The sequence below is a fragment of the Myotis davidii genome, unplaced genomic scaffold, assembly GCF_000327345.1.
Source record: "Myotis davidii unplaced genomic scaffold, ASM32734v1 scaffold666, whole genome shotgun sequence".
NCBI classification, from domain to species: domain Eukaryota; kingdom Metazoa; phylum Chordata; class Mammalia; order Chiroptera; family Vespertilionidae; genus Myotis; species Myotis davidii.
The window spans coordinates 554,496-567,216 of record NW_006296629.1 but is presented as its reverse complement, the minus strand read 5'-3'; the positions used below and the strand labels follow the sequence as shown (position 1 = coordinate 567,216).

The following is a 12,721-nucleotide window of genomic DNA, read 5'->3' as shown; positions in this document are numbered from 1 at the left end:
AAAATTACTTCATATGAGTTGAACTAATTGAAAATAAATAAGTGTGTACACCTCACTATGTTCTCAGTTACCTGGGAAAGAGGTTTTCTATTTTCAGTAACACTGAGGCAAAGACTCAGAATCCAGAAGGTAAGTGGTGCTATAAACAGTAATTAAAAGGACAAAAATGGAAGAAAGTAAGTTTCATTCTCCAGTTATTTCAATTTCCCTAAAATCCTGACATGTCTGAACCTCTTTCTTTCAGGATGTAACAATTTAGCACACAACAAATATCTCAAAAAGGGCACAAACGGACCACAAAGCATTGGTGAAAAAGCTTCACGTATTTCCCAATTTTTTCCCATTAGGGTATAAAAGGAATTTTGAAAACCCTTCATTCCACATCAAAGTTACTTTTCTCCTTAATGTTAACACTCACCCCAATGAAATATAATGTGAGTAGTGTGTGTTGTTATGCACAATGATTACAATTCAAATAAAAATATATGTGGTACATTCTAGAGGTTTTGTAGAAACCGCTGTGAAACGAAATATTTGAAATAAAGTACAAAAATAAAAAAACCAGGTTTTTTCCTCCAAATTCCTGGTTTAATAAGGACGTGTTTATTTTGAGAAAAAAAGGTCCCAAACATCAGGCTGTTCACAAAAATAACCCACAGTATCAACTTTAGAAAACAAATCTTAAAACTATTACACTAATTATTTACCTAGAGGATGCATTTGACATGCCAACTCTCATTCACAAAAATACATTGTTACATTTGTGTTGAACAGCCCCACATAGCACTCTTATACGGGGTATAAAACACATACCTCTAACTCAAAGCTGCTCTCAGGTGCTACTCAACTAATGCGATTGCCTTTGCAGTTAGGGAAGCAACTACTGAACTCATATATGAATGAAAAGAACTGTGCGCCCTGCATAACAAGAGATTATTTTGGAGACAGTTGATAAAAACCATACATCCTTTTTATTGTTAAGTCATAAAGAGATATCAAAATTAAAAGCGAAAATTACAGGGTTAAGACTTAACTACTAGGAGCATCAAAGGAAGTGAAAATGGGACTAGGCGCAGGGCAATATGAATTAATGAACATGGGAGGGACGAGATGGGGAGAACAGTGAGCATGTGCTGAAGGTACTAGGGAGAGGATCTGGTGAAAATTTTGATCTCAGACAAGCGCCTAGATAAAGAAATAATGGGACAACATTTCTAAACCCCACTATGTGCTTAAGAGTCATCCTCGCCATTGGCGCTGTCTCTGTCATCCTCTCCTTCCTCAGCCTCTTTTTCATCATCCTTGATCAACTCCAGCTGTGAGAAACAGACACAAATAGGATGGAGTTAGAGGCACTCCATGTGTCCCTGATCCCCCCTCCACCACCTTTTTCTTTCCTTTCCCATGGTTTTCACCTGGTCATCCCCCCGATCTTCATTATCATCATCATCCAGTAGGTCCCCCTCCTCAGCAGAATCCTCCGCAACCCCCTAGGACTCCATCTTCACATTAGTCTCATCTTTCTTCAGGGAGCTGGTGGTCTGCTCCTCTTCTGTCTTATCATTCTTCATCTCTACTGGGGATGAGAAGGACAAGTCTGTCCAGGGATATTAATGTCCATAGGGTGTAAACAATTCCCACTCATCAATACAGAACTGCAGCCTAATTCCCCCCACATAAATGCCCTCCCCATTTCAAACTCCCCAAGTTTCACATTCAATTGCTGTACACCCACTATTCCAACATATATTTTCAATTACCTTAGGTAACTAACCCAAATCTACATCCCCCAAAAAGCAGCAGTACCATTTACCTGCTTGTTTGCTCTGTTCCTTTTCAATTTTTTCCAGGCTTTCCAGTAGATAATCCACTTTTTGTTTTATCTGGGTCAATTCCTTCTTAATGGCCTGAAGGTCATCTCCTTTCACTTTTAAAATAAATAAAACCTTAGATGAGAATCAAAATACCAGAAGCTACAAGTTATCAAAAACATTTCTACTACACTATTCACTAGTAGCCAACAGGAAATCCCTAGGGAGAAATGGCATTAGTATCAGATTGTCTCAGTAATGGGGACCTTCAATCTTGTAGCTGGTAAAGGAAAACTCCTTTATGCGCTTACTCCATTACCAGTAGCATTCTGACTTTTGTGGACCTGCTAAGACTTCAATTCCTTTTTAAAGCACTTTCTCTGTACAGTTTTATTGACATATATCACACAAATTTAACAGGTGCCTCAATTCCCTAAAGTATTCAAATTACCAAGGTCTTAAGGATAGAAGGCAATCTAGAACTGGTCCCTTAATCATTATATTCTCCTCTTTTATTACTTTTATTATGCAAAGGCTTTGTACAAAAACTGAAATTATTAGCAGCATTAATTTCACTATTTCAACACAGAATAAATACCACGAAGCTGCAATAATACATACACTTTGCAGACTTGGAAGAAGATCCTCGTTGTCCACTCTTAGAATTGAAGCCACTTTTGCCCCTTCGAGATGTGTTTCCTGATACACGTTGGCGTTTTGAGGGCACTACAGCCCGAGCAATAGGAGGAGGAGGAGGAACACGTGCTGGGTAACTGTACATCCTATTGGATAAGAAGAAGACAGAATTCCTTCACAACTAAATTAAGTCAGCAAGATCAAACAAGTGCAACTTATAAAACAATAAATTATCCCAGCCATTGTAGCTCAGTGTTTGAGCGTTAACCTATGAATCAGAGGTCACAGTTTGATTCCTGGTTTAGGGCACATGCCCAGGTTGTGGGTTCAGTCCCTTTGATCAGGAGGAAGCTGATCAATGATATATATTTAAAATCGTCCTAGTAACTATTTAACATAATCAGGTCCACACAAGAAAGATACAACCGACAGGGAATCTGAGCAAATGCAAACTTTCTTCTTATCTAAAATGTCACCTTAGGTGACACATAAAGAGGCATCTCTTAGCTTTCCCAAGTAGCCAAGAATCCTCTTGCTCTCTTAGTCACATGCCTTTCCAAGCAGGTGTAGCATTGCTCAGGAATATTTTAAGAAATGAAAGAAACAGGAGGGAGGCAAGATGATACCTTTTGCCCTAGCTGGTTTGGCTCAGTGGATAGAGTGCCAGCCTGTGGACTGAAGGGTCCCAGGTTTGATTATGGTCAAGGGCATATACCTTGGTTGCGGGCCCGATTCCCAGTAAAGGGCGAGCAGGAGGCATCCGATCAATGATTTTCTCTTATCATTGATGTTTCTCTCTCTCTCTCTGTTCTTTCCTCTCTGAAATCAACAACAATAATAATAATAATGATAATAATAATAATAATAAAGATGATAGCTCTTTTAACCCCAATAAAATTGAGTTAATCCAAAATCTAAAACTTTGTGAGCCTAAAACAAAATAAGGGCTCAAGTATTAGCTTAAGGAATATATGGATAGCTTCTTTCACCCATCTTGCAATTCAATGAAATCTCTCCCACCACTGTACAAACTTCTTCTTTACCTCTGATCAATAGGTCTTGCTTGAAAAGACCTGTAGAGTAAGAGATCAACAAAACTGCCTGACCTCCCTTCATGTAACCTTTAATCATGTATTCCTAGTCATAAAAGAGGGAATCTCAACTATACTCGATTCTTCTCTTCCACAAAGCATCTACTTGTATAACTTTAACCCAATAAATCTCACCAAGACCTCCAATTTCAACAATTACAATGGTAACTACCTGCACCTTTCCCTGACTCCAGTTCCTCTTTTCTAGCCATGGGGCTGTTGCTAAGATATCTGCATAGAGGACAATAACAAATATTTTAACCTTACAAATAAAAGTATATTCAGAACTTCTGAGTGAAAGCTAACACCATTTTTCTGAGTAGTTTTTCCCATTCTTCACTAAGCCTGTTCATTTTCCCATCACAGAACTTAGTACTATACTTGACCAGCTCTTTAGTAGCTATTACTTACTTAGAATGGAAAGGGGAAGACATTACTTTTAACTGTCACATCATATCATCAGGCAATACATTAGTAAAGAGTAACTAAAGGTATTATTCTGCCTCTTTAAAAACGAAGAAGCCAAGAGTGTGTTGCCATCAATTTTTCGGACTAAATAGATATTTCTGCAAACATTTAAATTTCTTCACCATTCCTTGCTGTCTGTATCTCTTTTTATTAAGTTTTGTGAAATTCCTCACTTAAAACAATTTTTCCAAACATGCCAGATTGTCCCCCCAAAAAATGTACACACACTTTAACAGCTGATACGTTGATTGATGCTTCTTTCTCTAGCGATTTAACCCACTGGAATAATTCAAAGTGTATATACGTTTTGGGGGGGCATCCTGTATTTACAGGGTGAGATGATAGGGACGTTCAAAGTTTTGCTGCCTTACCAAGACAACTAAAGTAGAACTTCAGAAGACTATTCTCATAAAGGTAGGGTTACACTGTCTGAATTTTATACATACAATTTAGAAAAGTTTCTTACCTAGTAAGAGTTCATAATACCCCAGAAATTATATCCATAAAATGTGTATTAAAATTTTTTCTAAAAGGTGTCATGACAGAGAATAAGGATAAAAGTCACAGAAATAAAATTACTTCCTTGTTCTAGATTATCAATGATTCTCAACCCTCCCTGGACATTAGAATTCTGGGAGCTTTAAAACACACCAATAAAGAGTCTACCTAAACCAGCTGTATAAAAATCACTACAGATGTAGTTGGGCATTGAGTATTTTTTTAAATGTGGCCAAGAGATTCCTACGTGTGGGATGGTAGTGCATAAAAATAACTGCTTCAGACAAATTCTGTTATTCACAAAATTTCAGGACCTTCAAGTAACTCTATCACTGACCAAGTTTTCCCAGATCTGTTCTCCCAACTAAGATCTGCCATTTTTATATTTTTGAAGTAGAAAAATCATTATTTTTCAAAATGTGTTCAAACATAAAAATCTGAAGAAATCTCTCAAGACAAATGAAATAATCATTTGATGATGCATGAATGAGACTCAAATCATACAATCTTATTAGCATTCAAGGATTTTTATGATGTAGATCCAAAACAATTTTTTAGTCTTACTCCTTTGGCCTTTTAATAATTAGCTACCATAGTCTACATGATATTTCTCAAACACAAAGACAAAACTCACACTTATTTATCAAGTACATGTATGAGTATGTTCAAATGCTACCATATAATGCATAACTTAAAAAGTACCAAACCAAATATATCTAATGTTTCCTTAACACATTAAGCACCAAGCCTGTTTTGTCTTCCTTTCGGTTTAGTGCGTGATATCCCATTTCACCGATATGCTCGTGGCCGGAGACTAACGAGGTCCAAACAGAAAGTATAATGTCAGTCACCGGTGACTGACATGGTGCTTAACGTGTTAATAATTCATGAAGATTATTATCTGAATGCCAATATAATACCAATACTTTCTGCATATCATGCCACCCCCCAATAATTAATTCCTATTATCAGCTGGATGTAGAAGAGGGCATAGAGGAGATAAAAGGTGATGGAAAAAATAGAACAAAATAAAATTAAAAATAAAAGCCACCCATAACCTATCCCTACCCATACCAACTTTCAATTTTATTTCTTAGGAAATAAAACTATACTAATGCTGTTCTAAAAGCACAAGAAGAAATCATTATTCCAACCTCCTTATCTTTCATTTATTCACTGATTTCAGAGAGAGGAAGAGAAACATCAATGGCGAGAGATAATCATCGATTGGCAGCCTCCACTGGGGATCCAGTCTGCAGCCCAGGCATGTACCCTGACTGGGAATTGAACAATGACCTCCTGGTTCATGGTTTGACGCTCAACACTGAGCAACAATGGCCGGCCAACCCCCTTAACTATTAGAACTATATCACCATGATTCCTAATCAATAATATAAATCTTAACACTCCAACATTAACTCCCAAGCAATCTGTATTGTTAATTCATTATATATACTGATTATAGCCTATTTTGTATTAGTTGATTTGCTTAAAATTCATTGTACAATATTTAAGGCTAGAAATCATTTTTTAAATTTTACTGTAACCCCCTAAAGTGCAAACCCAAGTGGCAAGTATGCCATAGGGAAATAATGAAGAAACATGTAACTGCTATTTAAGCATCATTTCATCATTAGGTAAGTCAGTAAATCCTTTTATTTGGCATACAAATTAAAACAAAAAGAAAACTGACGTGTTTCAAGAAAAACCTTAGTCCAGAAAATATTGGACATGTCCCAATATGCCCTAAATATATGTAAGCTGATTCTTTGAAATCTATAGAAATGTCACCTTACTAGTCTACCTCAATTTGCAGGAAAGCATTTTTCATTTTGTTTTTTTCGCAGAAGGAAGAGACTTTGTTTGAAAATGTTTATGTTGTTCGTTACTACAAAATAGAAAAAAACAAAATGATTCTCACTAGGTGCTTTTTATCAAGATAGACAAAACACTTTTAACATACCTGTCATAATAATCCCGTTGAAAGTCATAGTCCAAATCAAAAGAGGAGCTGAAAAATAAACACCAAAGAGCATTAATTTGAAGCCATTGATGTCAATTCACAACAGCAGATAGGGGAAAAAACCCCAAAGCCCATGCCAAACCAACCACAACAAATAGATCAACAGATTCGCATGGAACAACTCCCAATCATCATTCAATTAACATCACTAAATTCTAAGCACCTTAGGCCACTGAACATGCAGTGGACAAATTCAAATTCAGGTGAAAGTTTTGCTAAAATTTCAACATACTACATAATAGCCAAAATAAGAACACTGAAAATTACAATAGTAAACTAAACATTCTTAGGCCATCTTCCCTTTCTTACTCCTCAGCTCCTGAGAAGCTCAACTCCTCTTGAAGAATTTTATAATTTATGCTAAATACCAAAGTACTCTTTAATAGCCAAAATCTCAGGGTATTCTAATAATTTTCTGGGAAATGGGTGAAAAGGAAGTATATTACCAAAAAATTAATAAAGCATTACTTAGACACAGATAAAACATACTACAGTTAGCCCTCCCATATCCAGCAAAACAGATAGAGAATATGCCCACTGATGGACACAATGGAGTTATAAATAATAAAGTTCCGGACCTGAGTAGAGGGGACGGAGAAGGGTGTTCTGGTACTGACCCGTACATCTCCGCTGCAGATCGTTTCACACCTGCTTTTCCTCGGTTCACTTTTGGCTCTGCAGCCAGATTAATATCTGAAAAAACAAAAACAAAAATTTTAGTGACAACACTGTTGGGATTTAAAAAATGTCCGTAAGTAATATAAATCCACAAAGATCTAACACTGTAACTCATCTTTCCTTGTGATATAAACACTCAAGAATTTTTATAAGGCTGGAACGTTTAATCTTCCATTCCTTCTGTATCAAAAAAGTTTTCATTATTTATAACACATTAAGTTTGTCTTTGGTACCTTCCACACTCAGCTTCTACTCCAATGAAACGCTTACCACTCAGAACACCCATTTTTTTCACTTAGTATCACAGGAAAAAAGTATCAATGACTAATAGTTGCCTTTCCAGAAATGATTCTGTGCATTTTAAATTAAACAAATATATTAGAAATAAATGACCTCAGAGATTTTGTATGGCAGTTCATGAATTAATATATTTGAAATATGGTACCCTTAAATTTCCCCAAATGCAAATGTTTATTCTACTTACAAGTAGAACCAACTCTAAAGTTGCATAAAAAAATGCTTAAGTACTCTGCAGAAGTGCTTAACAACATTTACATGCACATAAACATACACTAAGAAAAGGGAAATAAAGGAGCAAAGGGAAAAAAACCCCATATATATATATATTATGCAGTGTCCTGTCTGGGAGTTCGATTGCTCGCTATAATGTGCAATAACAACCAGGGGGCCGTACAGCACGAAGGAAGGCCCTGCAGGCAGCCACTAGGGACCCTACCTGTGCACGAATTTCATGCACTGAGCCTCTAGTTTCCATATAAAATGTAAATATTTAAAACACCCATTCTAGCAGCCAACTACTTACCCTGTCCATCCACTGCCTACCAAACAAGAGTTCATGTGCTCCTCATTAACAAGAGGCCACTGTAGCTCTTTTAAAACTCAGGTCATCAAATAACCAATTAAAAAACAGACATTTAGTACATTTTCTTTTTGCTAAATAGACAATTCATGAATAATCTTCAGTTTTTGGTCCACTAAATTCATTTCTAATTTTTAATATCTAATGTTTATAAAAGCCTTGCCCTTTTATAGTTTTGACTATAGACATTTATAACATTAAAGATTAAATTTGTAAAAAATGTATATTCTATTGATTTTGAGTGACAGGAAGGGAGAGTAGGAGAAACATATGAGAGAAACATGTATGAGAGAGAAACATCAATGACAAAGAAACATGGATTGGCCGCCCCCTTCATGGCCCCTATTGAGGATTGAGCCCGTAACTCAGGCATGTCCACTGACCTGAAATCCAACGAGGGACCTTTTGGTTCATTGGATAATGCTCAACTAACGGAGCCACACTGGCCAGGGCAAGATAGAATTACATTCTTTAAAAAGCAATTATGCCCTAGCCATTTTGGCTCAGTGAATTGAGTGTCAGCACGTGGACTATAGGGTCCCAGGTTCGATCTTCTGGTCAAGGGCAAGGGCACATACCTGGATTGCAGGCTTGATCCCCAGAAGGGGGTGTGCAGAAGGCAGCCAATCAATGATTCGCATCGATAGATGTTTCTATTTCTCTCCCTTTCGCCCCGAAATCAATAAAAATATTTTTAAAAGCAATTTTTAAATGTAAAAAAATGAAATGAAAGAACTAAACTTTATCAAAGTTGATTATACAACTTTGTAGATTTCATGTGATTCCAAACTATAGTACTGAATCAATAGTCAATAGACTATATATTAATAAAATTGCATTTCATAATATTAATTTTAGTAAAAATACAAGTATGATTATTTTAAAACTGTAGCACAAAGTACACATAAAATTGTATTTTTTCTATTCTTAAAAAGCGTAAGTTCCTCCTTATCTACCCACTGAATCTAGTCAGAAACAATTAAAATTCAAACACTAACTCCTGATATACAGACAGTGGTTTCTAAATAATTCTCATTAAAAGGAGCCAAGGCTCCTGGGCAAAGGGGCAAATTCCAAGTTTATGTCAAGCTATATACCAGATGGCCTGGAATGTCTTCTGGTGCCAGAAAATGAGGCAACAATACATTATTCCATTAGGAAGGTCACAATGACATAGGGACCAACTTGAAGGTGATCCACTAGGCTAAAAGAAATTATTTTGAGTTCTAAAGAATGATTTGTGGCTCTAACCAGCTAGCTCAGTTGGTTAGAGTGCGTCCCAATAAGCCAAGTTTGTGGATTCGACTCTCGGTCAAAGCACATACAAGAACCAACAAAGCAATGTTTCTCTCTCTTTCTCTTTTCTCTCCCTTCCTCTAAAAATCAGTTTAAAAAATTGCAATGGACTAAAAACACACCTATTTATATATATGAATTCAAAATAATAGTAAACAAAAGCAATGGCTATATTTATAGGTTGCTAGAGGATCAATTACACCAAAATTTGAAAAGATTTATTCGGCCTTCCCAATGTGAACAGTATTTCAGAAAAATCAAATATTACCAAGTTGTTGTTTAGAAAAATTCCAGTTAATAAGTACAGAAGGAATTAGAAAACCCACTCTTTTGAACCCCTAATAAATTACTTAAAAATATCATCACCATAAGGTGAAAAACCGATGGGGAACTTTAGGTCAGGATGTAAAACTTGAACCCACAAATTTTTTTAATATCACCAAAAATGGACAACTGTGGTAGGCCATCAGATGTGATAGACTATAACGCAACCAATGAATGTATAAATAAATGAAACAACAAAATCGATTATTTCTCTCTCTCCTCTAAAATCAATACAACTCAAATTTTTAAAAAGAAATGTATTATGTCTGAATTCAGATGTTTTATAAGTATGCACACACAAGGGATTTCAAAGACTTGGGATGAAAAGAGAATATAAAATATCCCAAATCATATTTTTAAATAATTACATATCAAAATGACAATATTTTGGGTATAATGAGTTAAGTAAAATTAAAGTCACCCTTTTGTTACTTCTTTTTATACAGTTATTTACAAATTTTAAAGTCACATATATGGCTTACATTCTATTTCTATTGAACTAGCACTACTCCAGATCAGAGGAGTAGAAAAAAATTAACGATAAGGAAACAATCAGTTCAGAGTGTAGGAAAATACTAAAGGCTTCAACAAATTGAACGTCATAAAATTTTTAAATGTGAAAGGTACAGAAGAATTAACACGTTTAAAGCGTCTCTAGCTAACATGCTGGAGTTCTACGCTTTAATGAATTATCTCAATTAATCAATTTATCTAAATCCTCTTGACATCCTCAAATACTAATACCTCAGGTAAGAATAAGTAATAAACCGAAATACCATTATCTCCATTTGAAGAGATGAGAAAATTTAGGGCTCAGCCAAGCTAAGTAAGCTGCCTAACACTATGTAAAGCCCCAATGCAGAGCCAAGTAATCTGATTCTGCAGCCCATGAGTGACTAAGATGTATTGCAGGGGTCCTCAAACTACGGCCCGCGGGCCACATGCAAATACAAATATTGTATTTTTGTTCCCGTTTTGTTTTTTTACTTCAAAATAAGGTATGTGCAGTGTGCATAGGAATTTTGTTCAGTTTTTTTTAAAAACTATAGTCCGGCCCTCCAAAGGTCTGAGGGACAGTGAACTGGCCCCGTTTAAAAAGTTTGAGGACCCCTGCTATATTGTATTCCACCAGTCCACTGTGAGCAATACCCACAGCCATTTATTGCCTTATGAAATATCATTCCTACCTCCTGTACCTTACCCAAGACTACCAAGTGAGGGTTATCTAGTCTCAACTACTAATGGCATAATAAAAGTCTGTATTTAGCCTAATATATCTATAAACCTAAGATTTTTATTATGCTGATGAAGTCAATTATCAAACCCAGAAAATCTCAGACTATTAAAATGATAAAGAAAAAAAACAAAAAAAAACACTAACAGAAAAATTCTCATATCTGAATTACATAAACAATGAAAAAATTCATTCAACTCATCTTACCTAAAACCTGGCCAGCGATCATTCTGCCATCTTCTCCTGCCACCGCAGCCCGGGCATTTCTCTCATTAACATATTGAACAAAGGCAAAGCCCTTATGAACAGAGCAACCCACAATTTTGCCATACTTTGAGAATATAGCCTCCACATCAGATTTCTTCACCACAAGAGTATTGAGATTCCCAATGAATACACGGGAGTTCATGGAGCGAGGATCCGTCTTGTTGGTAACATTGCTGGCCATTTTCTTTGTTGATTAAGGTTCCTCACAAAGCCAAAACTAGAAGGAAAAAAAAAATGCATTCAGGTGAAAAGATGCTAAAAACTAAGTATTCCTTGATAAAACTTCATCTACTCTTATTTTAAACCACTGTGACTACCTAAAGTACCAGCCAACCTCCACGGATCTCAAAACAGCAAGTCTATTACTCTTCAGAGATTAGCGGCCAAGAATATATCCTTATAAAAACTCAACTTCCCCTTCTCTAGTGTATTCCATATTATTTTTTCCCCTCCACAGACAATTGGCAACACAATCTTCCTGAACATTTAACTCCAAGTGAACCCTGTTATAAAGTTCTCATGCAAATTAGAACCCCCTAAATTATCTACTACAAATTTCAACTCATTTTTCACCTTCTCAGTGATGCTAACCTAGCCATTGCTTGCCATCTACCATATTCTTGCACATTGCTTTTATTAAAACGAGTCACTCACTCTCCCAAAGATATAAAAAAGCCCTCGAGCCCTATATAGTATGGCTCAAGTGGATGGAGTGTCAGCCTGCGGACTAAAGGGTCCCAGGTTTGACTCCAGTCAAGGGCACATGCCCAGGATATAGGCTTGATGCCCAGTAGGGGTTGTGCAGGAGTCAGCCGATCAATGATTCTCATCACTGATATTTCTATTTCTCTCCCTCTCCCTTCCTCTCTGAAATCAATAAAAAAATATATATTTTTTAAAAATACAAAATAGGGCCATAGCTGATTTGGCTCAGTGAATAGAGCATCAGCCTACAGAGGAAAGGGTCCCAGGTTCAATTCCAGTCAAGGGCACATGCCCGGGTTGCAGGCTCAATCCCCAGTAGGGGTTGTACAGGAGCCAGCCGTTCAATGATTTTCATCACTGATGTTTCTCTCTCCCCTCACCCTTCCTCTCTGAAAGCAATAAAATTTTATTTAAAAAAAAAAAAGAAGAAAATAGGGATTTGCTTGGGAGGACCCTTGAAATTCTGCCAATAAACCACTCTTTAGCTAGATTAATGTGGACAATTGACAACCTGCCCTTCAAGTATAATTAACCTCATTATACAAAGGCAATAAACACAAACAATTCATTCACTCTGGAAATACCTATTTCTAGGTACCTCAATTGACTTTCAATATGCCAGATACCTTAAGTATCTTTTTATAGAATCCGATGGCTCTTTTACTTACTTATGTGGTAACCTACAAAATATAGTTGGGACATTTAATACTACTAGATGGTGATGATAAACTAGGTGAAATCAAAAGACGACAACAGGAACTAAGGCTTCCACAGACTATTTCAAAACTATCTTTATGCCGAAACCGGTTT

The 12,721-nt window shown here is 36.3% G+C and overlaps 1 protein-coding gene across 4 annotated transcripts in view; it reads right to left on the bottom strand.

The window, feature by feature from the left end:
* Positions 1-554: 554 nt before the first annotated feature.
* Positions 555-12,721, bottom strand: part of HNRNPC (heterogeneous nuclear ribonucleoprotein C (C1/C2)) — a 42,320-nt gene continuing 30,153 nt past the window's right edge. The window contains exons 4-10 of one of the 4 annotated variants that reach the window (XM_015569569.1): positions 11,147-11,423; positions 7,106-7,220; positions 6,468-6,515; positions 2,433-2,620; positions 1,814-1,927; positions 1,416-1,576; positions 555-1,316 (exon numbers count right to left, since the gene is read on the bottom strand). In XM_015569569.1, coding sequence (XP_015425055.1) covers positions 1,491-1,576; positions 1,814-1,927; positions 2,433-2,620; positions 6,468-6,515; positions 7,106-7,220; positions 11,147-11,387 — 792 coding nt within the window. In that variant the 5' untranslated portion in view covers positions 11,388-11,423 and the 3' untranslated portion in view covers positions 555-1,316; positions 1,416-1,490. Of the gene's footprint in view, positions 1,317-1,415; positions 1,598-1,813; positions 1,928-2,432; positions 2,621-6,467; positions 6,516-7,105; positions 7,221-11,146; positions 11,424-12,721 lie in introns of all 4 variants that reach the window. The other 3 variants (XM_015569570.1, XM_015569568.1, XM_015569571.1) reach the window with 3 other exon arrangements.